The sequence below is a fragment of the Anoplopoma fimbria genome, chromosome 4 (genome assembly GCF_027596085.1).
Source record: "Anoplopoma fimbria isolate UVic2021 breed Golden Eagle Sablefish chromosome 4, Afim_UVic_2022, whole genome shotgun sequence".
NCBI lineage: Eukaryota > Metazoa > Chordata > Actinopteri > Perciformes > Anoplopomatidae > Anoplopoma > Anoplopoma fimbria.
In genome coordinates, this window is record NC_072452.1 from 10,352,191 (window position 1) to 10,376,605 (window position 24,415).

General features: G+C 42.0%; 1 protein-coding gene across 7 annotated transcripts; it reads right to left on the reverse strand.

Moving 5' to 3' along the window:
• Positions 1 to 232: 232 nt before the first annotated feature.
• ogt.1 (O-linked N-acetylglucosamine (GlcNAc) transferase, tandem duplicate 1) lies at positions 233 to 15,270 on the reverse strand. Of its 7 annotated transcripts, none has more exons than XM_054598260.1 (22): positions 14,882 to 15,270; positions 12,945 to 13,095; positions 11,858 to 12,101; positions 11,232 to 11,300; positions 7,755 to 7,871; positions 6,851 to 6,930; positions 6,251 to 6,446; positions 5,990 to 6,130; positions 5,760 to 5,860; positions 5,320 to 5,473; positions 4,998 to 5,099; positions 4,710 to 4,889; positions 4,211 to 4,369; positions 3,952 to 4,041; positions 3,676 to 3,801; positions 3,407 to 3,577; positions 3,154 to 3,270; positions 2,712 to 2,882; positions 2,156 to 2,308; positions 1,825 to 2,077; positions 1,521 to 1,644; positions 233 to 1,437 (listed from the first exon to the last, which is right to left on the reverse strand). In XM_054598260.1, the coding sequence occupies exons 1-22, from the start codon at positions 14,916 to 14,918 to the stop codon at positions 1,257 to 1,259; spliced, it is 3,117 nt and encodes a 1,038-aa protein (XP_054454235.1). In that variant the 5' UTR covers positions 14,919 to 15,270; the 3' UTR covers positions 233 to 1,256. The 7 variants fall into 7 exon arrangements, with proteins under 7 accessions (XP_054454235.1, XP_054454233.1, XP_054454234.1 ...); XM_054598258.1 differs by having other exon boundaries at positions 4,692 to 4,889; positions 6,236 to 6,446; XM_054598259.1 differs by having other exon boundaries at positions 12,945 to 13,125.
• Between the last annotated feature and the right edge of the window lie 9,145 nt (positions 15,271 to 24,415).

A 24,415-nucleotide genomic window follows, 5' to 3' on the forward strand; every position in this document is an offset into this window, starting at 1 on the left:
GTTTTATCCTAACGATTGTTTTTAACATTTCATCTATTGCACTGTTTTGCTGCCTTGTCTGTCGAAGCACTTTGTAAACCTTGTTTTTTAAAAAAAAGGTGCTATATAAATAAAGTTATTATTATTATTATTTATTTGTCCTTTTTTTTTTTTTTTTTTTACAATTATCACCACAAAGATAAGTACAAAATAATAAAACAGCTTTTATTTGGAAAAAGGGAAAAATACATAATCAGAGTTCTGCCATCTCTTTATTCTTTTTAATTACATTTAGAACCTTGTGGCATCATTGACAGCATACAGTTACCAGACAATACAAAAACAAACAAAAAAACGCTTAGAAAATACTTACCTAGGCCGTTCCTGGTTTGTGTGATTAAAAAACAAGATCAATTTGTGAACAGCTTTAACATCTAAACTCAAATTTAGGCCCTTTCCAATGAATTGAAGCTCCTTTGACCAGCTTTGTCCAATCATTTTTACAAGCATGGTGTGACATCAAACAGGACAACAGCCACTGAACATTTTCCTTGACTGACAAAATTAATAAAATCTGGCATTTGGTTCGGGAAGGTAGTCTTCATCCAGACCACATTCCTCAAAACTTGCACATCTACTTATTGTTGTAATTAAACAGTTTAAGACAAACTAAAGAGCAATCTCCATTTCAATCTAAGTTTTTACAATTGCATGTTAAAGCTGAAGAAACTTAAGAGTTACAATTTCAATGGTGCAACATTGTCCTTTTAAAACACAACACTCTTTATCCATTTATAAATAGATCGACAAGAAATGACGGCTGGGCATTCTCTCCACAAGCTGCAGATAATCCTGTACACACACCGACAGGAGGAAAAAAAAAAAAAAAAAAAAAAAATCCACTGATCCAAGTACAGAAGGGTTAGCAGGGCATTCACAATCCTTTCATGCTCACCAAATATACTGTGTTTTAGGACAAGAGTCTCAGAAGAGATGCCTGAAAGTCTCAGACTGCATCTGGCTCAGGAAATGCAGATGTGGGTTGAAACAACGGATGTGATGGGGGGGGGAAATGTGTACATCTGTAGGCTCCTTTACAAATAAGAGTCCCATTTATAGTAGATGAAAGCAATGGAGACAATCATTGAGGGAGAGGGCTGGAGTGGACACTAACCATTCCAAGCAAGTGTCAATAATGGTTTTAAAAAAAAAAGTGATGTGGGGAGGGCTGGGTAGGGTTGGGGTATAAGGGGACAAGAATTCGGCGTGGTTCCAGTTCAGGCATTCTCACTGGCCTCTACTGAATGGATGTTGAGCAGGGGTTCAGGCTTTTTGCCATTGCTATAGTGCTCCCACATCTTCAGATAGAGCCTCTCCAGGTCAATTGTGTACTGCTTGGTATTGAAGAGGGGGCTGCAGATTCGCTGCTTCCAAACACGTGCTCTGACCATCTTCAGGCTGACGGAGACAAATAAAATAGTCAGACTTCAGAGTTTAAACAGCAATGTTTTTTCAAAAGAAGTCAATCAAATCCTACTTACTATTCCATGTCAGAGCCAAGTTTGACTGCTATGTCCTCATAATCCTGACGACTCAGGGCTATTAGCTCAGGGCAGCCCAGACAGTTGAGTTGTGAGGCAGCCACGCGGGAGGCAAGGGTCTCACCTTTAGAAAGAGGTTTTACAATTAAATGTGATCTGCATACTTGGTGTTTTATCATAGGAAATCTGACCTCTGTAAAATGGCTTTATTTTCTGAGCAATGTAGTAAGATTGACTTAAACATTTGTATCAAACTAGCAACCAACAGTTGTAAGTCTGTCCCTTGATACTTTAGTGTCCTAACCTGGCATGGTGACCATGGGTGTTCCCGCCCAGAGAACATCCATGCCTGTGGTGTGACCATTGCACAGAGGAGTGTCTAGACACACATCAGCCAGCTGGCCCCTTCTCACGTGCTCCTCCTTGGGGGCCACAGGCGAGAAGATGATGCGAGAGCCAGGCAGACCCATGTTCTGAGCGTACTGCTGGATGTTGGGCTCGCCAACGGCAGGGAATCGAAGAAGCCACAGCACACTGTTGGGCACACGCTTCAGGATCTGCAGGAAGAGGGGCGTTTTAAAGCAGAACACGAAAGGAACACCCAAAGCAGTTATAACCAAGGTTATCCAACTTACGTTGGCCCACATCTGAAGAGTAGGGGGGTCAATCTTGTAGAGCTGGTTAAAGTTGCAGTAGACAATGGAGTCCTCTGGGAGACCGTACTGGGAGCGGGTTGTCACAACAATTGTGCGTGGCACCTCCTCTCCAGTGGCAGCTTTGTTGTTGATCTACAATGGGGGACACGACAGTATTGCTTAGAGGTAGAGTAACCTTAGTGGTTTCATTGTGAAGGGTTACCAAGTGTGACAGAAGTCAACTTAATGGTACTGAGCCAACTAGTGATAATATGGTGTTTGGAAAGCCAAGATGGTATCATGCATTTTACAGCCAATCCATTGTGCTACCATTTCCCTCACCAACAGCTCTGTGCTTCCACCTTACTTTCATGAAGTCATCATACCTGCAAGTCCACAGTCTCAGAGACTAAAACTTTATCTGCTAAAATGACCTGGAAAAGCAGCAGGCTAAATTAAGTGGCTGCTCTGGCCTCGTTTTTTGTATGTTTTGTAGCCACCCTATACCCACCAAGATTGCGATTTACATGGACTAATGTATCCGAGTTGAACATACCTGTGTGGTTGCCAGGCCATTGCTGACAGTGAAGCCATTGATTGTGACCTGGATTTGGCCTTGGTTGATCATGTTGATGATTGCTTCAGCTGCTGTGTTCATGGGGATAACGGGCATGGACAGAGCTCCATTTGTGTCGCCAGCAGCTTCCTGGTTGTTGTCACACTTCATCTGGTCACAGAGAACAGTTTCAACTTAAATGCAAAATCATTTAACAATTTGACATGTCTGACTGTTCATAATTTATATTCAGTGATTTCAAAGATTTTCACCAAGAAAACTTCCAACTGAATCAGCAGATATTGGCAAAGATTTTCTTATCAACATACCCGAAGGACAGAAATGATAGTGATTTATTGTAAAATTGTGAATCCCTAGTTCACTGATTTGTCATAAACAAACTTTTAATAACGATTTTCTTCAGGACATTATGTTAACTCACCTTTATCACTTTCACATCTGGCAGACTGTCCAAGTAAGCCTTCAGATCAATACCGTTGAGAACAATGCGGTTGTCAAAGATATGTCCATTTGATTTGAAGTCAATCACAGCCTTTTTCTGTGGGGCACAAAAAAATAAAACGAATGTTTGATTGAATATATTTGATAGTGTTTCCTGTTTTGCTTCTGTGTGGTATTTAAACAACACTCTCAGCTCACAAAAACAAACAGCAGAATTGTGAGAATGGACAAACCTTGAGGTGAGGGAACATGTTGGCGTGGTCTCCGATGAAGAAAGTATGCGGCATGTAGGCAAGTTTCTCAGAATACTGCTCGCCTACTTCCAAAGGTGACGTTTCCTTGTCAGAGATGATGTAGTCCATGAAGGGAGCCCCACTAGTTCCAGGGTAACCCAGCCACATAGTCTGTTGAGATCAGATTAATATGACTGTGAAGATGCAGTTATTTATTTCTAGAGGTGACATTGATCCCCAAGTTACAATAAATCGTATGTTTTGCTCACCTGAATGGGGGCAGGACGGAGGGCAAACAGCTCATTTCGGGCTCCCTTGGTGTATCCGTTCATGTTGACCAGAATGTGGACTCCATCCTGGTGAATACGATCAGCTGCCTTGCCATTGCAAGGAATCTGCAGGAGACAGGTACCAGTTTCAGTGAAAATGGTTTGTTTTTGACATTGCATACAGCAACACTTCTATTCAAATGACCAGCAAGTTAAAAATCCCCATCCTTAAGGGTAATAGACACACTAGAAGAATCTCCAGTTCATAACAGTTACCTGTGAGAGGTCTGTGAAATGATGAGCCTCTGCTACCACTTTCACACGGAAATTGGTACTATCATCAGGGCTGAGCGCATAGCAGAACACCTTGAGGAGAAAAAAAAGTTTGATTATGCGCTCACATTTACTTACACGCAATTTATCAACTATTTCAGCCAATAATTGACAAGACCAAACATTGTTAAAAGCATAACATTTAACATGTCAGGTCAAGTTGGTAATTTCTTGAGTTGAATTAACAATAAAGATCACCAACCTCAAATTTCTCAGGATTGTGCATTCCAGGAATGGACTGCATCAGGTGTGAAGTAGGGTGGTTGCCGAAGTCAGAGCTGACGTAGCCAACACGCAGACGACCACCGCTGGCCTTTAGGTCCTTTGGGTGCTCAAAAGCAGGTTTGTGGAGTGCATTGATCTGTAAATTTGGCAATAATGTAAGAATACGACTACAGCAGGATAGTTAATAATTCTAGTGTGGCTGAGTTAGACATACTGTAGCATGTTGACTAATACTGGACCATGATTAACAACCGTCAATTCATCTTAAATCATGTTCAGCCTTAAACCATACCCGAATCCCTGCAAGCCACCCATTCATCACCAACTTTTACCTCTTTTTCTACAAAACTTAAATGCATCCAGTATCTTGCCCATCCCTTACCTTCCCCATATCCCTGCAGACTGCCATCACCAGCCACCTTCCATCCCCCCCAAAAAATGAATGAAAGTTTACTTGCTTTGATCAGTGCGTGTACCTTGTCCAGACAAAGGTTTCCGTGGCGTTCAGCAATGGCCTTGCGGAAGCCGTGAGAGAGTGGATACAGCATGCTGTGGTGTGGGTGTACTGAGGGCAAGCGGTTCTTATCCAGCTGGTCAGCCACAATGCTCACAAGCTTCTTCATCCGCTCATCATAATCTGTCCAGTCACACACAATCTGGGAGATTGACAGAAATAAGAGACATTAGAAAATGAACTTTAATTCAACAGGAGCAAAAAAACAATAACTACTGTATGTACTGTATAACCATTGGCATATATTTACCTGCAGACAATGTGCTAAGTTGCAGTAAGCATCAGGGAAGTCCGGCTTGAGTTTCAAGGCTGTGCGGTAAGATGCAATGGCCTCTGGGATGTTTCCAGAATCCTAATAGTCAAGAGAAACATTAAAATAAAAAACATAAAAATGCATGAAGTTGCAAAAATAAATTCTTGGGGAACATTATTTCAATTTAATTGTTGTTCAAGCTGCTGGCTAAACCTCGAGGTAGGTAAAGCCATATGTTAAACTGACACAATTCTGAACATAGTCATCATAACGGCAAACAAGGGAATATTACCAAGGAAAAATCTAGAATCATTCCTACCTTGTGGATAGAGGCCAAATTACTGTGAGCATCAGCAAAGGCCGGGTTGATCTGGATGGCACGGGTGTAGCATTGCAGCGCTCCCTGTACGTCTTGCATCTCCTTCAGTGTATTTCCCATGTTAGAGTAGGCATCAGCAAATGTGGGGCTGATTCTAAAACCAAACAGGAAATCTGGTTTAAAACTTTTATTAACACAATTAGTGTGTCTTGTCTTGAAATAAATAGTTTATGACCGTCTACTTTAGAAAAAGACTGCACATGGAAAAAATAACCCCCCAGGTTAAAGTATACAGAACATGGAAATTGTACATGTTCACCAACTGATGGAATATCTGAGTGATCATCGGGTGCACTGAAGGTTTTACTTTAACTATTGTAGAATAATAACAAATTAATCAAAACTAAGTCAGCATGTACCTCTAGTATATATTTACAAACCTGATGGCCTCCTTGTAGTGCATGAGGGCCTCCTGCAGTTTTCCCTGCTGCTGCAGGACACTGGCAAGGTTAGAGTGAGCTGCTGCAAACTCTGGGAACACCTGATAAAACAACAAAAACGGTTAGCAAGACGCATAGTATAGAAATGTCATGCTCACTTTTAGTGAAAAGAATGATGGTGTCGTTAGAACTAATCACAGCAAAAAAAGATCAGTCAACTCTTGACTCACCTCGAGTGCTTTCCTATAGAGCTGAACTGCCTCTTCAATGTTGCCCTGCTCACGCTTGATATTGGCCAAGTTGTTAAGAGAGTCTGCATGGGTTGGACACAAACGCAAGGCTGTGTTGTAGCACTCTTCTGCCTCAGACACCTGGAAAAGACATTGGCGTTTTAAAAGTTAGATTCATTAAATGCTTGGTGAATTAGAGAACTATTGAAAATGTTGGTATTTCAGATTTTCTTGAGGGAGACACACCAAGTGCAACCTTACATTGCCTTTCTCCTTCAGGGCATTTGCCAAATTGCAGTAAGCATCTGGGAAGTGGGGCTGCAATTCAATAGCACGGCGGTAAGTGTCAATAGCCAGATCAATGAGGCCTTGCTCGTAGTAGACACAGGCCAGGTTTCCATGGACAACCGCATGGTTGGGGCTTAGACTCAGGGCTCTGAGGTATCCAGCCACAGCTCTGGAAAGAAAAAGATAAGGTGTGGATAAATTGTAGTTTTCATCTTTTTAATACATTTCTCACACCATTAACAATCCAACTGCAAAATTGTACACAATTTTATTTCATTTCAACTATTGGAGCCCATTCAAATTCAGTTCTGAAAAAAAACAATGCTGTTTCAGCAGTACAGTTACAGCCAACTACTGATTGCAGTTCTGTAGGTGCAATAAATCTGCCCTTCCTAGACAATGGTAGGTGAATACAGCTACAGGATCAGCACAGACAAGGAGGTAATAGAATGGACCAAGTTTTTGACTCATATGAAATTCCACAAGGTGTGGTAGGGTGGTGCTTTTAAAAGACAAAGGATGGGACCTGAATGTATAAAGGGAGTATCATACTGTGTCATGATTTGGACTCACCTGTCAAAGATGCGGGCTTCTTTCAACACATTTCCTAAATTGATGTATGCGTCAAGGAAATTTGGGTCCAGAGTCACCGCCTAGAAATTGAAACAAAGAATAAAAAACATAAGACAAGAATGTAGACCAGAAAGTAGCAGAATAAAAACATAATAAAACACCACAATTACCATCCAGCAGTGACTTGTGTTTACATTTTAAAGAGTTTCAGCTACCTAAGTTGTGATGCCATTTAACCTGCATGGGCTACCACCTGACATGTCTTGGGTGAGTGTGTCCACACGCAGCCTATTAAAAATACAATTGTACATAAACTACCAATTGAATGATATTAATTAATTAACCGTAACCACTTATCCTGTTAAGGGTGGGGGGTGGATCCCAGCTATCATTGGGTGAAGGCAGGGTTCGCCTTGGACAGGTCGCCAGACTATCGCAGGGCTGACATATATAGACAGAAAACCATTCACGCTCACATTCACAACTACGGGCAATTTAGAGTCTTCAATGAACCTTAGCTTCATGTTTTTGGACTGTGGGAAGAAGCCGGAGAACCCAAAGAGAACCTACGCTGACGAGGGGAGATCATGCAAACTACACACAGGACGTCTAGCCCCCTCTTGCTGCGAGGCGACAGTGCTAGCCACTGCGCCACCAATTGAATATGATTCTGAATATAACGTAGCTCTTTCAATTGGAAATGTTATCTGTTACAGAGAGTGCTGACAAACAGATGGTTGGAAGAGAAGAGAATGTTGTATACATTTCCAGGACAACACAAGATTTCTGGGACATTTAACTTTTCCCTCTCATTTTCCATGACTGGAAAATTGGTCAACTGTTTTCTAGGGAAAACTGGGAACCCTGAAAATGTTCCAAAAAAAAAAGAAAGTGTGCAACTGACCTTTTCAAAATGGTGTATGGCCAACCATATCTCTCCTTGAGCATTGAACACACAGCCCAGGTTGCTCCAAGCCACTGCAAAGTTGGGCTGAGTCTCAATGGCTTTCAGGTAGCAAGCCTTCAAGGGGTTTACAATGAAAAACCATAGGAAAGGAGAAGAGGTAGAATGGGAGAGGTATAGTGTGTAGAGGGAAGGGCAAGGGATGGTAAAAATAAAAAACAAATAGAAGATTGAGAATAAAAGTAAGAAAAAACAAAAAGGGCAGAGAAAGCAAAATTAGTGACTATTCTCCATCATGGCAAAAAGTGAGTCTACAGCATGGGCTCGCTTGCGCACAATTCTGCCGCGCTAAGCTGCATTGCTTTTTCCTACGCTGCGCGGATCCAACCAACACCCACACGTATGCCCTCATCCTTCAGTTATGACCACATTCACATATCAAATGTAGTGGCCCCCACATCAGGTACAGTATGCTGTCCTTAATAAAAAAATCAACGCTGTTTAGTTAAACCCCCATAGTAGTAAATAATATATTAAGATTTTAAAAATCCCAAATTTGATGTGGGTATGATATCTCACAACCTCGGATGCTGGACAGTTCGTGCAAGTGATGGTCCCTGTAATGCATGCGCAACAAACGCGGGCACGTGGTGTGTCTACTGCCACAACCACAATGCCCCATATCATGCCGTTTGCGTGACCTTGCTCATGGCAAAGGTCATTTTTTCGCTGCTGCGCTCGCTGAATGGCCAGGTAAAACAGCTGCAGACCAACAACCCCTGGCAGAAAGCCCGAAACACCAGACTAGCATACACTCGGCACCCATAGTATCTCAGATTTTAGGGGGATTGAAGAGTCAACCAGTGACTAAACTGGGATGTACAGGGGGCATTTGGAAAAAAACAGCCAATAAACATATATATTTTTCATTGAATCGGTCAAATGGTTTTACTGCACATGGCAAAATAAGGGTTTCAACAGCCAATTATGTCTGAAATTAAGGGCCATTTAGGAGCGAGGCTGGTTGTGAGTGGGGAGAGGTCCGCAACCAACAGGCCAAAAGGGAGTGAGGGGATGTGGTTCGCCTGCTTGCGCTTTCCGCCTTTTGGGTTGCTCGGAGGATATCGCTGCGCGGCCCCTGCGCTACTGCAGACTCACAGCGCACTACCTGCATCATCATCAGAACGCTGCAACTCGAAATAAAGAAGGAAAAACAAAACAAAATAGGAAAAATAAACAACACGTAAGAGTTAGAGGGTTCTTACTTGTTTTGCACCATTATTGCTTCCAAATCCTAGTTTCTTTTTACTTAATACAGAATTGGGTAATTAGTATAGCATATTGTAAGAAATGCTTACTGTAATGTGATTTGCTACTTTTTTTTTTCTTTTGCTCTTCAAAGGAAGCCACAAGACAGAGGAGCATGAAGTGAGGTGGTTTTTCTTTTGTTGTCAGTTACAAACCCGTTACCATATTTTTGGACTTTGTCAGAGTGGTGGCCGCAGCTGGCTGGAAGAAGAGGAGAGGACTGAGGCTGCCCTAGTGTTCCTTTCCGCCAGGCACCTACGCAGGAATAGTGTCACCCACCTGAAACCTTCTAAATAACAATATCAGTTGTGGAAAAACCAAAAGAGACAAAATCAGAAAACAAGATCGTTAGTAAAAGTCTTCAAACAATACATTCTCTTTTAAATATGGAAATAAAACAGGTTCTTCCAAAAAGCAACAAACATAAAACAGACTATACTTAAGTTTTCATTCATGCAATGACTGTTTCATTTCAAAGAAAACAAAAGAAATGCTTTTGGGTAAGTGGGAGGGAAGAAAGGCTTTGATATGTTTTATCAGTAAAATATAGGTTGAAGTCAGGTTTCCAGCTGTCTATCAATTCAGTTTCCATATCAAACTACAGGAGGGCAGTTACTGGCTTGATCTTGGCCAAATGAACTGATCCCATTTCTTTGGGAATAGTATTACATTTTTGAAGGAAAAGGGAAAAAGTATTACATCATTTTCTTTCATTCTTTTGCATTTTCATGAAATATTTTTAAATCTTTGTTTTCGTTATCCTGGCTTGCTTTCTTGAATCCTGGCCAATGGGTGGGGAGAAAAGTCTGTGGTGTAAGTATTGGTATCTAGAAGCCTCCAAAGCTCTGAAATAAAGAAGTCATCGCTGTTGCTGCGCGTGCCTGTCTTTCTAACCCAGCATCTGACGCAGGTGGTGGAGTACAGATTGTGAGCTGCCTGCCTGACGACACTTGAAACCATTTTAAGGCACTTGAGAATGAGCTCTCTTTCATAACCCCACACAGTTTAAACCACTATTCAACAGCGGTGGATATCTTTTAGATAGCCAGCTGAGTACAATCTCTTTTATCAACCATAGCTAAAGAAGACCTAATGCATGTCTGCATGAAAAGCCCTGTTATGGTGTGCTTGAGCCCTGACAGGCCTCAGCTGAAGGGTCAGGAAGGCAGCTCTCAGCGCGCAGACTCCACCAGTCCTTAGCAAGCGCGCGGGGGGGTGGAGCGACAGAGCAGGGGAGCTTGTGACTCCCTGATGCTCCTCCCCACTCCTTTACCCCCCTCTAGCACGAAATAAGATGGCCTGTAACCACTGAGACAACTCCACATAGCCAAATTTGAACCAACCCAGGGAGCCCCCCCTTATATGGACCGAAGTCTTAAAATGACGAAAGGGAAGTGTAACCCAAACTGGCAGCAACTGCGCTGACAGCAAACTGAGACCAAAAGCTTGTCACTGGGCACTTGTTAAACCATATTGGAGTGTAGTGGTTAGGTTAGAAACCATCTTACCTTTTGCACTGCAAATATAAACTAGCTTCTCATCAGTTCATGTATTCTTCAAAGACCGAGCCAGCATTTTCCCTCCAAAATCTATATGAAAATGCATGGGCCGAGGCTCAAAATTGACAATATAGATCAAATGTTTCGATTTAAAAACTCCAGCCTTTCTTCCTGAAAGGAGAGGGGCTGACCTTTGGTAAAAGGCCGGGGTAAAGCAAAGGACTAAAAGAGATACAGGTCGGGGTAAAATGTGATACAAAAACTATACTAAAAAACAAAATAGATGAAGCTGTTTAAAAAGTAATCCACAGAAAGTGTGTACTATGATTATAAAAAAATATTTTATAAAAAAAAAGAAGGTAAATTGGTTGCCCCATATGGAGGTCAATTCATTCTTGTCCAATACCTTCAAAAGTAAGTTAAGGGTAAAAAGCTTACTGCAACTCTGAGAAATGAGAATAAGCTACCATGTATTGTCCTTCACAGGGCAGTGGGGGTTGAGACCAAAAGAACTTGATTTGGTCAAAAATGTCAAATTGGAGATAGGAATAATATCTGTTTTTGAGGGGAGGGGGCACTATAAAACAAAAATGTATGTACAAAAATGGAAAGAAAGAAAAGAAAGAAAATACAAACACATATATACAAATGCCAATGCTCTGTAACATACCTTAGCCTCTTCCAAACGCCCAAGGGCTTTAAGCAAGTTGCCCAAGTCACTACGCACACAATAAAGATCCTGGGGGGGAAAAACACCACAAACATTTTAATCTTACTGCTACAATAATCTGCAGATCAATGTTTTGAGTCCAAATATGTTTTCAATTATGAGCAATTAGTTTGCTGTCAATTTAAAGAGTAACTCAGCACCCCCTGAAAATCTCATTTTTGCTGTCCTCCAGTAGTTTAACTTTTCACATTTCAGATTTCAAGTGGTATTGTATTTGTTTTGTGCTTCATGATACAATGACCTGGCCTGCAGTTTAGCAACAGTAAATGAAATGTTACATTACATTTTTTGAATATAATTAATCATTTAGATTAATTGACTTATCGGTGAAATCGTCGTTGGATTAATAGATAGACAATTAGTCGTTAGTGGCAGACCTATCTAGGACTTTGTGACATCCCTATCGAGTGTGGTAACAGGTGACCACACCCAAGAGATGCCTAACAGTCATGGGTCTGGTTAAAGGTAAGACAGGCTCGAGACATCCAAAGAGGGCAGATAAATACTGCTTTTCAGCCTGTGTTAAGTTACTCTTTGTAGATTTCAACAAATGGTACAGCACTTACAGGGTTGTACTGTAAGGCAGACACATAAGCCTGCACTGCTCCCTCCATGTCCCCTGCGGCCACCAAAGCAGCGGCCAAGTTGATGTATCCATCAATAAAATCTGGTTTCAGTCTCAGAGCATGGCGATAATGCTCTATGGCCTCCTGTAGTTGCCCACGCTCCTTGTACACGTTCCCAAGGTTTGAGTAGGCTTCTGCCAACATTGGATTCTGTTTGATGGCCAATGTGCTGAAGTGAGCAGACCTGTAGGGCCAGAATGGGTACAGAATGGTCACAACCCTGAAGAGAGTTGCTGGCAGTGTTTGCTCGATGTCTTGTGTAGAGGCAGCAGGAGGTGGGTAAAGATTTAAACAGCACATCAAGGTGAATAGCCTTAAAATGCTGAAAATATTAATACACAACATACAATATGACACACAGTTCACCAACTTCCACTTAAAGAATCCATTATTTGAGTGCTTAAAATACAAAGTATAGTACTGCTGGCAGTATACTCAAAATCAAACTGTATTTTCCCAGGTAAGTGGTGCATCTACGACAAAGTATATGCACCATATTTCGCTTTGATGGTCACAGAGTGTACATGCTTTCCTAGCTGCTGTTATCTTCACTCAAACAACAAAGACAACTAACAAAACGATCATTATTTGGTGAACTATAAAATCATATCCAGTAGTTATTTCAGATTTGTCTAAACATTTTCTGTCTGATCACTCTTAGTCCATTGCCAAAAGTAATACAACACCCTAAATGGTAATTCATTCGGAGTATACTGCTGGCGTTAGGCACACTGAAGGAATAGGAAAGAGTAAACAAGATTGCATGTTTAAACCTGTAACTCGTAACCTGTAAGACCCGAAACCATGGCACCTGTAAAGCAAGGGTATGGCCAGCACCGAAAACAGTGTTAGAATCACAAGGGAACAGAGCGTGACCAAGACGAGAAACAGGATTTCCAGGGCACCGCTCAGTTGCTGTAATTGACTCCCAAGACCAGCTGTGTGCACTTTAAGTCACAGACGACCCATCATTCTCTGCCACTGCCACATGCTCAGTGTGCACTGAGTCAGCTCCCCCACACCTCACCTGTCGAGTCTTCGGCACTGGAAGTGGATGGAGGACAGGAGCAGCAGAACGCCTGTGTTATCAGGCTCCTGTCTCCATAGCTGCATGCAGTGGCGCTCAGCAGCCTCAAAGTCCCCTGACTGATACTCCCGGTGCGCCAACTCAGCCAACCCTTGGAAGGAAAGCATACGTTTTGTCGGTTCTGGAGCACCAACACATCCCAAGGAGGGGGGAAAACAACATGTTAGATGTGATGAAGAAATTAAAGCAAACAAATGAAATCAAAATTAAATAAAGAGGTGAAGCTCATACTGTCCATGACAAATAATGGCTATCTATTTGAAGTCAACAAGACACAAAGTAATTTGGAAAATAAAGTGAGCACTGAAGTCAAATGTCACAATCTAGATTAGAGAATTTACTATTGGAATTTCAATTTTCTGGGCCGTAGAATGGATTAAAGATTATTCTCTGTTCAGTAAATCTAATTTTTTACAGTTTTTTTTTTATTTATGACAAAATGAAAGGTTGTCCCCATATCATATGGGGTCACTTTACTGCAGAAGACTATTGGTAACAAGTTTAAAATGAATCTCCTTTGAAGACAAGAAACTGCATACTCAGACTAACTATATTGGGTTTCATTTATAAATGTTTTAGCAGGAGAATGATTTCAAACAAGAACACTCAACTGAAAATCCTGAACTAGGGCCGATTGAATTATTATTTGTTCCTGGCTTATATGTTCCTGGCTGAGTTCCAATATGTTATACCGATTAACAAAAAAAAGGTTAATGAGATACTATTTTTAAGTAAACCTGAATCAATGCATGAAATGAAAAAAGAAAAACAAACTGGGAGGAGGAGGATATACTGGCAGAAATTCAGAAGTTTTGGCATTTACATTTTAAAAGATAAATCAAAAGCTTAACAGTACAGCCTTCAGCTGCTCTTCAATACCATAGTCCTAATACAGCAGACTTGTTGAGTTTTAAATATTAATTTGCTTTTCATCTTGTATGCGTTTTATGATAAGCCATCTTTATCTGGTTCACAGTGGTATTCATTAACATGGCGTGCTAGATTTGTCTCTTTCACATATTCTATCTATCTTTGTAAAGGCTCTGTGCCAAAACAGATGAAGTGGTCAAAGTCAGATGAACCTACAGAGTCACTTAGGGTCAAATTATTCAGGGTGTGGCATAAACAGCATGCCACAGAAACGTCACGGTGTGCAAAGGAGGAGACGCTCTAATGGTTTGGGGGACATTCCAACTACAGTGGATGCACACATCTGCAACCTGATATCATAATGCCAGAGCACAAGCAGCTGATCAGGTGCATACAGCAACGACCATCAAGTACTAATGCTTGGATGTGGGATGGGTAGTTTCGATTACATAAAAGCACCATTTCATAATGCAACCATTAACAGATATGAGGTTCAGGACTAGATGTAGATCAGTGATAAATTCATGGGTTTTAACAGAAATAAATTCATAAAAATGGAGACTTGTGCCTTCACGGTCATTGTTTTAATGCATTGCAGGGCCCACGTTGCGTTGGTAGTCAATTCAAAAGGATGGCAGAGTCACACAACTGCATCTTAATGTCATCCTGACTTGCATACATGTTAGATAACTCAGCTTTAATGCAAAAACCATGGACTGTAACATTAGAAGAGCAAAACCATTAATGTTTTTGCACACTTATATTTTTTTTACCATCAAATAGATCAACATGTTCAGATATGCACCATGCTATGGAGGGAGAGGCCTGCACCCCCCCACTAGAACACCACCCTGTGTGCGCGGGGTGGGAGAGCTCCACTAAACACGACATTGTGTCTCGAGACGTTCGAAGCAGCGGTGACGCTCCAGCACGAGACGCGCTCGCCTCCCTGCGTTCCTTTCACCGTGTTCGCTAAACGGTGGCTAGCAGGAGTCAATTCAACCAACCTGTGCTGTCCGCCACGTTTCCCACCGAGGTCGCCATCTCCTCAGTCTTCGTCCTCCTCGCACGCTGCTCGTCAATGCCGCCGCTTCAGAGGAGAGCCACGAGCGGGTCGTCTTTTGTCTGCTTCGACCAGCACACACGTTGCCGCGCGAGCTAGGTGACGTTAGCCAAAGGCGCGCGCTACCCTTACCCTCGAGGTCCCGTGCTCCTGCAGTGGCGCGCGCGCGTGTGTATGATTATGTATATGTGTGTGTAGATAAGCAGGGTAATGACTGATTAAATAACCTCGCTACAGCCCCGAGCAGCCGGCCCTGTCTGACGTTAAGCGTGCTGCTGTGTGTGAAGGTGGCTCGTCCTCACAACAAAGCTGCTCTGGAACATAAAATGGCGAAATGGGCGGAACTCGTTTTTGAGAGAAAGTAGTCCCGCGCGTCGTCATCGCGAGGGAACATGCGTGTGGAATCGTAATAAATGCCTTATGAGCAAAATAATAATAATTTATAGGATGTGGGATGGAATTATTATTTTTTTGCTTATTTGTTATACTTTTCATGACGGAAAATATATTAGAAAAATGATGATGGTGCTGCTGCTGCGCGGATGAACACGTTGGTGCAGTGAGACAGAGTGTTCCTGAAACAGGCATCAGTGCTTCAGAGATTCATGACAGGGGTTTCTTATCGATAACAACATGGCATTACGTCTACATATGTTTCACATGCCTATATAAGGTTACATATCAAATAAGACAAGAGAATTAATGCAATACTATAACTATAACTGTGCAATACTATAACTATAATTGTGCAATACTATAACTATAACTATTCTGTCTGTATTTATAAGATTCTATTTTGTTCTTGTGGACCCTTATTTAAAATACTTGTTTGTTTTTTCTACTATGTACCTTGTTTGCACCATATCTATGCTGCTGTAATCCTGTACATTTCCCCGCTGCGGGACTAGTAAAGGATTATCTTATTTTATCTTAATTATAGGATTTAATAATGTATGCAGGCTTGTATTGAAGACTTGCTTGTAGTGTGCTGTACATTACAGTTGGAAAATGTACCTTATCTTTACACACTAAAGTAAACAACTGCACACACTACAGTACTGGAATATAGATAACACCATATTTTACCTGGCTTTTTCACACAAGTAGGTCCAAATACATGCAGAAAGGAAGGGTTGTGGTTGTTAGTTACTAATGCTGCTCTGAGTATTAGAAGGGGCACAAGTAATGAAAGACAGTACCCAAAGTTAACAAGGCAAACATGTAGGCTATACTGTTTTTTACAACCTTTCTTTACCAAGTGTAACAGGGATACATTCATTAATTAGAACACAACTCCATACATTTGCATGTGTAACCATGTTAATTTCATTGTGTCGGTTTGTGTACCACATACATGTGTCATTCCAGTATCCAGGGGACTACAGCATTTTCAATAATAAGATTAAATTATATAAAAGAAAGATTTCCTCACACTGCCCTAGGCTCAGTTATGCAGAACCCTACTTGAGTAACAATTGTGTTGATCTGTTATTGAATTTAGTATAAGGGATCTGTAGCTTGACCAAATGAATGTCCAATATAGGCATACAGTGAAAGTAGGCCTACTGTATGTGAGCCTTTTTACAGATGGCATGCAAGATTCAGAACCACCAACAGAGGGCAGCCTCTGTAAACCTATATGAAAGGAAGATTTCTGTAATCATTGCCCTGTGATAGGCTGGCGACCTGTCCAGGGTGAACCCTGCCTTCGCCCATTGACAGCTGGGATCGGCTCCAGCACCCCCGCGACCCTTAACTGGATAAGCGGTTACGGAAGATGGATTTCTGTAATCATGCAAAGTGGCTTTGAACATGATTTTGCCTTTTTTATTTTTGCAGGTCCTACATGCATGATATTAACTTGTCTGTCTTTGGCGATAAAAGACCCTGGCATGTGCTGTAATATGAGGTTTGTTTTCAACTATTAAATAGTTGTACATTCCATATCACTCAAAGAGACCCATCTTTAGTTTGTTAATAAAACCTACAAGCATTTTGGCCAATGTCACAGTTTTATTACAGATCTCAGTCAATATTAATTTGAAACCTAAATGAAAGGCAACGCAGGCCCTCATCTTATTCCCCCATATGCACAGTATAGTCTCAACTAAATCATGGTCAACACGTCTGTTTTAAGGATGTGGCCCCTGGAGTGATAGTCATTAACATGCTATTCTGCCCTGAAGATGTTGAAAAGGGGGCTACTGCTTGCTGCACCCCAGTTTTTCCCATCGTCCCTCTATGGGAAAGTAGTTGACATCATTGCCCATGTTGGCTTTGCTCTGTGTGCTCAAAGCATGCCTATGGTGCAGGGTTTGTGTACTCTTCCTCGCGTTCCTCTCCTTTGCTCTCACTCTTCACACTGCTTAGCGGTCACTTGTGCACAGAATGATGTCATGGGCACTGTGTGTCTATGGCAATTGCCTCTGACATGCTTTATCTTTGTGCAGGCTACAGTCACTAGGAAGGCGGTCAGGGTGAACTCATCCTTCCCCTGCCTGAAGGGTCGGTGACAGCTCTACACAACAGAACCCTGCTTTCACACAAGCTATTTTAGGAAGCACGTGAGAGCATGGGGTTCATTCACTCACAGGTCAATTTAGCCGTTGTTAAAATCTCAGCATAGCCCGGAGATATTGGGAGTTTGGTATGCCGTTTAATTGCCAGGCCAGAAAATTCTGCTGTCAATTGAGTGGCCTAAATTATTTCAGCCCATTTAGTTTAGGAGATCCAATGCAAGCTGATGACCCACATTGTTTGTGGTATTTTGGTATGCACTTGAATTGGGTTGCTTAAGGACATAGAGGGAGTATTTTTTTGTTCATTAGTTAGATATTTTTTGCTCTGTTCTGTGACATAACAGGGACTTGTCTTACAGTGCATGAGCTCAGAGAAAACATATTTAACTGTAATGGTTGAATTTTCTTTTGCCAGCACACATCTGGAACAGCCATCATGGATCTCAGTGTTACAGTCAGTATGGTTTCAGGCCTATTGATCAATGAGTCCTCCTGATTTTATGCTGTGTTATTAGTGTTTTAGAGAGGTACTCGAATACAGAAATGATGCTCCAGCCCTGCAGGGATGCTAAAAAAAGTATTCATTTTATTTCCCGGATATAAATAGACACAAATCATTAACTAGAAATTCATGAAGAAGTTGAATTTCACTTTATGTTGCTGACTTGACAATACCTAACTGACGATGATAACTGACCCAATTGCACCGAGTGCATCTTTCAAGGAAGTGCCAGTAGATGGACTGTGTGCTTTTTGAATTTGTCATCTGTCTTCACACAGAACTCAGTGAAAAGAAAAGCCCATAAATGGCTGCACTTACAAGATTGTTAATAAATGGTTAATGTGAAGAAGGTTTAGATTACATCAATGGCAGAAAAGTAGACCACCATCGTGTCTGATGCAACACTTTATTGCTTTATAGCCTGCAGCAACGCATGTATTTGTCACTCTAAGCTTCCCCTCTTTAAGCCAGACAGAACAAAGGCATTTCCTCAGGAGCATCTTTGCTGTTGTGGTACGGGCCAGCTAACCTACTGTGACTGCTGACACACTAACACACTGAGACAAACTGAGACACTTTTAAATGTGTGAAGCTTTATAAATATAGTGATTGAGGATATTACTGTCTGTATTTTGTCAGAGTTGAGTTTTGTAATAAATGAAGTGTGCTGAGAATAACTGCACTTTGTGGAAAACAGGCATGCAGATGTTGGACTTCTAGCTGCCAGCCAGGTTAATCATCAGGTACTAGCAGTTTGATTCATGCTCCTGGCCTTTATTTAAGACATTTGTCAGGTGCAGACTGCTGTTTTATAGCCCCATATTTTGTGGTTAGAAGTTGTGTCTGAAGCTCACAACTATGTAGAAAATGCACTGCTGTAAAATGTTTGTTTTTGTTTTGAAGTTACATTTAATCTCTCTGGGGTTGTTGGTTAAAAGGGATTATGCGCAGATGGAAAACTGAAGATGGTCTCTGTTTTAAGTTACTTTCACACTAATCTCTGCCAGTGGCATTATTTCCAATCTATTGTGCACAGATGGGGGAAAACACTAATTGGAAGATCATCATCGTTTGTCATCATTCAAGTCACATAATAAGGTTTAAGGTTGAGGTCTGATCCTGTGTCCGTCAGTGTCAGAGAGCAGGAACGGGACAGGTCAGGGCTGGTGTGTGCATTGAAGGTGTCAGAGCCTGCCTGGTGCCGCCTTTAAATCTCTGCATTGATCACCTGTCGTCTCTCTGACTCCCTGACCCCTCTCATTTCACCCTGCCCACTCCTCTTCTTCTGTGTCCCTCAAGACTGACAGAGTGTAGGACCTGGTGACACCTCTCATGACAGCAGCTGTCAGTCTCTGCTATCAATTACACCCTCTCCAACCCTGATCCAGGCTTTAATTCACCCTCTGGGAATCTCTGCCAGTTACGACAGCAACCACCTCTGGCGTTATCACCACGCTAATGCAGACCCACATTTCTCCCCAAGAATCCCTCCTTCTGCTCCAGGAGAGCAGTGCATTGTCAAACATTACTTTTCTTAAAGTAATGTTTTAAGGAAGTCACTAGATACATTGCACACTGCAGTGCATTTTAATGGCGAGTATGTGAGTTCTATTAGGGTTTGGACTAAATTTCCCATGTAAAATGTCTCCTCGCATGGAAAACTCCACTGATCCCGGCTTTGCCAGATCTCATTTAGATCCACCTGAGGGGGCATCGAGTGGCGTGCAATCCCAGAGACGGGATGTCTGGGGTGGGGAAGGATTAGAGGAGACTCCCCCTGGCTGGCTGGGGTACTGGACTATCTGCGAGGCTCTCCTGTTATTCTGTTTGGATGTGTTGTGTAGCTGATTGTCTGATATTGTATTTTATCCTGAACCAGTGTGCAGCTTTAGGGCAGACAGCTTTAGACAAGCAGAATCACTAGCATTTTTAAATCGCTTGTCTTTCATGTCTTTTACTTTTTTACTCACTTTGTATCTTTTTCATCTTGCAGCAATTTTTTTTAGACAGCTCTTTAATTTACTTTATAAGTGTGAGGTTTGCTTGTTAAAACACTTTGTCTACATAAAAAAACCTATCTTCTTGATTCATCTTCAGTTTGTTTTACAGTGTTGTTAACTCATTCGTTTAGATACTCATAATTTATTTGATACCCTTTTAGTTTTTTATTGTTTCTAATCCAAAATTACCAGGCGTCTCCACTACATAACACTGAGAACATGCTCACCAGCCTACTCCACTGTGACTTCACTACTCTTTCCCCACTGTAAACAGAGCACTTGCTGCGGCCTGTCCCTATGTTTGTTTAAGATCAAATGAAGGTGGAAACTTATATGAAAAACACAAATAAGCTGTCAGAGGTTTACCCATAATTATATACTGTACATGCACAATAAACACTGTGATCTCAGGTTAATTGCTCTGTGGGCCTGAAGTACTCACACACCCTGATTCCACCAACTATATGACGCTTCTCTCTCTTTAGATAAATGGAGCTGGTCATTCAACTTGCAATTTCTGCCTCTTTCGATTTCACTCTGCATCATTCAAATGGCTTTCCTCCCCAGTGACATTTACAGCATAATTGACCTGTGGCAAACCTTGAGCAAATAGGACTTTTGTTGTGCCCCATTCTCACGCAGGAGTCATCAACTTTGTCAAACCTCTTTTCCAGAAAAATGGATCATCCATCACTAACCCCACTCCCCTGTTGTAGCCCCTTTCCTCCCACTGGTTGCGTAATCGGCTGTACCTTGTGAGTCAGCCATGGTGGGGGGAACATTTTGTTCGGTAATAAGGTCAATGCCGAAGAGTAGAAATCAGCCTCTGACCAGGATCAGGGCACAATACATCACTGTTCTCCACTTGCTGCCTTCGTATAAACTGCTAAAGAGGAAGCCCCATGTTTGAACTGTACTTATTGCACCTGTTCCCCTTTAAGTTGACAGTTCATACTTCATGACCAACTCACTATGGTCCTCCACTGTGTGTGAGAACTTTTCCCCCTCTGCCTTATTGATGCCGTTCCAAGTTATATAACTGCACACTATGCCACAATAAAGGATTAGACCAACTTTGAGGAGATAAGCTCCATAATAATAATAAGCAGTAGCAGCACAGAGCTGGTGTTCTGAACTCTGAGGTGTTTATGTTTGATCTATAATCTCATTCACCATCACCAGTTGCAGAGCCAAGCTATAATTCATAGGTTAAGCAGTTTAGTCTGGAGTCTTCTTCTCATTTCACTCAGTTTATTATTATTTATTTGCCCATCTCCCTCGAGGTGACTCACTATTTCTTCTCATACAGTAGCTGTAGAATTATTTTTTCTTGCAGTTGTTTGAACAGTGTACCTCAAATCTCAGTCTGTCTTTTCCCACCCTGTTCTTTTCCTCTCTATGTATCCTGTTTATATGACACACACAGTTGTAGAAATATTGCGGAAACTGGGACTCATTTCAAGATACAATGCACACTTGGTTTGAGTGTGTGTATGAAGGCAAGGTTTTGACAACATTTCGTAAGTATTGTCACTCTAATCTAACTAGCTCAGGGTTGTGTCTATCCATTTGCCGGTTTGTATCTTAAAGAGATTGCCAGGGTTTTACAGTATTTTTTTCTTTAACAATATGTGTGTGTGTGTGTGTGTGTGTGTGTGTGTGTGTGTGTGTGTGTGTGTGTGTGTGTGTGTGTGTGTGTGTGTGTGTGTGTGTGTGTGTGTGTGTGTGTGTGTGTGTGTGTTATTTTACGCACATGCAAGAGTGTACATGTCTGGCCAATCATATGTTTATTCTGTGTGTTTCTGTATCTGTGTGTGCACAGCATAGGTCGGAAACGGGTTGGACCACAGCGGTTGTGGAAGGAACAGGGAAAGAGTCGGGAGGAAAAGGCGTAACTGCTGCCTGTCGACTACCAAATTCCCTGCCCTTACCTTGCAATAAAACACCCTCCAGACAATTTCACACTCACACACACACTTATGCACACTCATAAACAGGGAGACCATAATGACAAAGTACAAAGCTGACCATTATTGTAGGTGTTCTGACCTCCTCTTATAAAAAAGTTGCACTGATCACACCCTGTTCCCACCTTTTAGGTAAGTGCAGTGATTATATCATTATCTATTCTACTAAAGTCACACACCCTAAATCAAATTGTACATTATGTAACAAACCAATAAAACATTTAGTAGTCACCCACAACATTACATTACATTACATTACAGTCATTTAGCAGACGCTTTTATCCAAAGCGACTTACAGGAAGTGTATTCAACATAGGTATTCAAGAGAACTACTAGTCACCAGAAGTCATAAGTGCATCTCCTTTCTTAAACAAGCATCTTAAAGCATAAACCAGAGCAAAAGTATAGTGCAGAGGCAGATTACTACGAAAACAATAATTGCAACAGACTAATCCGAATATAGTAAGTGCTACAAACTACTACGAATAGGATAAGTGCAGTAAACAAATACAAATTCAATAAGTGCAGCGAACTGATACGAATACAGTAAGTGCAGCAACTAATACGAGTGCTACGAGGAAGGCTCCGGGTAGTACTTCCTGAAGAGGTGAGTTTTCAGCCTGCGCCTAAAGATGGGCAGCGACTCTGCTGTCCTGACGTCAGTGGGGAGTTCATTCCACCACTGAGGGGCCAGGACAGAAAAAGCTGTGACCGGGTGGATCGGCCGCAGGGACCTCTGAGCGACGGGGCAACCAGTCGCCCGAGGCAGCAGAGCGAAGTGGTCGGGCAGGGGTGTAGGGCTTGACCAAGGCCTGGAGATAGGAAGGAGCTGTTCCTTTCACTGCCCTGTAGGCTAGCACCAGAGTCTTAAACTGGATGCGAGCTCTTACAGGGAGCCAGTGTAGGGAACGGAGAAGGGAAGTTGTGTGAGAGAACTTGGGGCGATTGAACACCAGACGTGCTGCAGCTTTCTGGACAAGCTCCAGAGGTCTGATGGCCGACGCCGGGGCTCCAGCAAGTAGTGAGTTGCAGTAGTCCAGGCGGGAGATGACCAGAGCCTGGATGAGCACCTGCGCCGTCTCCTCAGTGAGGAAGGGGCGAATCCTCCTGATGTTGTAGAGGAGGAATCTGCAGGAGCGTGTGACCGATGCAATGTTTGCTGAGAACGACAGTTGGTCGTCGAGGGTCACACCCAGATTCCTCACAGTCCGAGTTGGCGTCACCACGGCATCATCAATGGTGATGGACAGGTCTCGGTGCGGGCAACCCTTCCCCGGGAGGAACAACAAAGAAATAAACAGAAAAATGATGTATTGTGCTATTCATCTTGGTTAGAAGAGTAATTATACACATAAAGGAAACATAATAGGATGACATTTAGACACAGCTGTGGTAGCAAAGCTGCAAGGGTCAAATGCCACTAAGAGAGCAGAGAGTAGGGCAATCTACTGTCTATTATTACTGTACGGGCAAGACAACCATATCGCTTTGTAACGTCCACAGAGAGATAAAGTTATTTCCTGCAATGTCACAATATAAGGGAATAATCCCTCTATTTATCTGGAAGCTGTTCAGATTCAGAGGATTACATCCTCTCTTTTTCCTGTGTTATCTCTTGCAAAACAATTACGGGAATCGTGTGAACTTTTCTCTCGCTGAGTATGAATGAAAAGTGAGAACAATAAGAATTAAAACTGGGTGCAAGGTCAGGCACTGTTTTGCATATAAATATTTATTATGAAGCAGTATAATTGATGATCTAAATGCCCACTCCATGGGGAATATATAGAGTGACATTCGAAATTTGACGGAAGCGTTGAGAAGTGTGCTTTTATGTAACGTTACAGGTGTTGTACCAAATCTTACCTCCCTTGTAAGCTTACCTCCCTTGAATGATCTTTAACCCTCGCTGCACAGCTCTGGGTCCCTCCCTAGAGACAGGCCCCAGGAGACGGGACCAACCAGCGGGAAACATGGGGGTGAAAGGTCAGGGTTTGCTGATGCAGAAACAAGGGTCGGTGAGGGATTGGATGGGTGGTGACCTTTGACATCACAACCAAACCACCAATCATGTTTAAATCACTCACTATATTTTTGCATTCCTAGTTTATTACATACTAATATAAAGGTAGTTTACATGCACTCAATGAACCTGTTGAGGGGCCTAGTTCGTCATGTGTTATGTCCACTGTGCCGCGTCATAAAGGCCATCAAGCTAAAATGTGGCAGATTTTTGTTTAGCAGATGTTTAGATTTGTTTTAGCAGGTATAGCAAATGTATTATTATGGCTCTTTGTGTTCACAACATAAGCAAAATACTTTGACCCTGGAACTGACACACCTAAAAGGAACATTATTAATGTTTTAATTACACTGGTGCTTGAACTGTCAGTCACATTTCTTATCGCTATGATTGCAGTCAGAACTAATGGTAGCCTACGCTCAGCATTTAGGCAATTGATCAGATGTCCTGATATTGGAAAATAATAA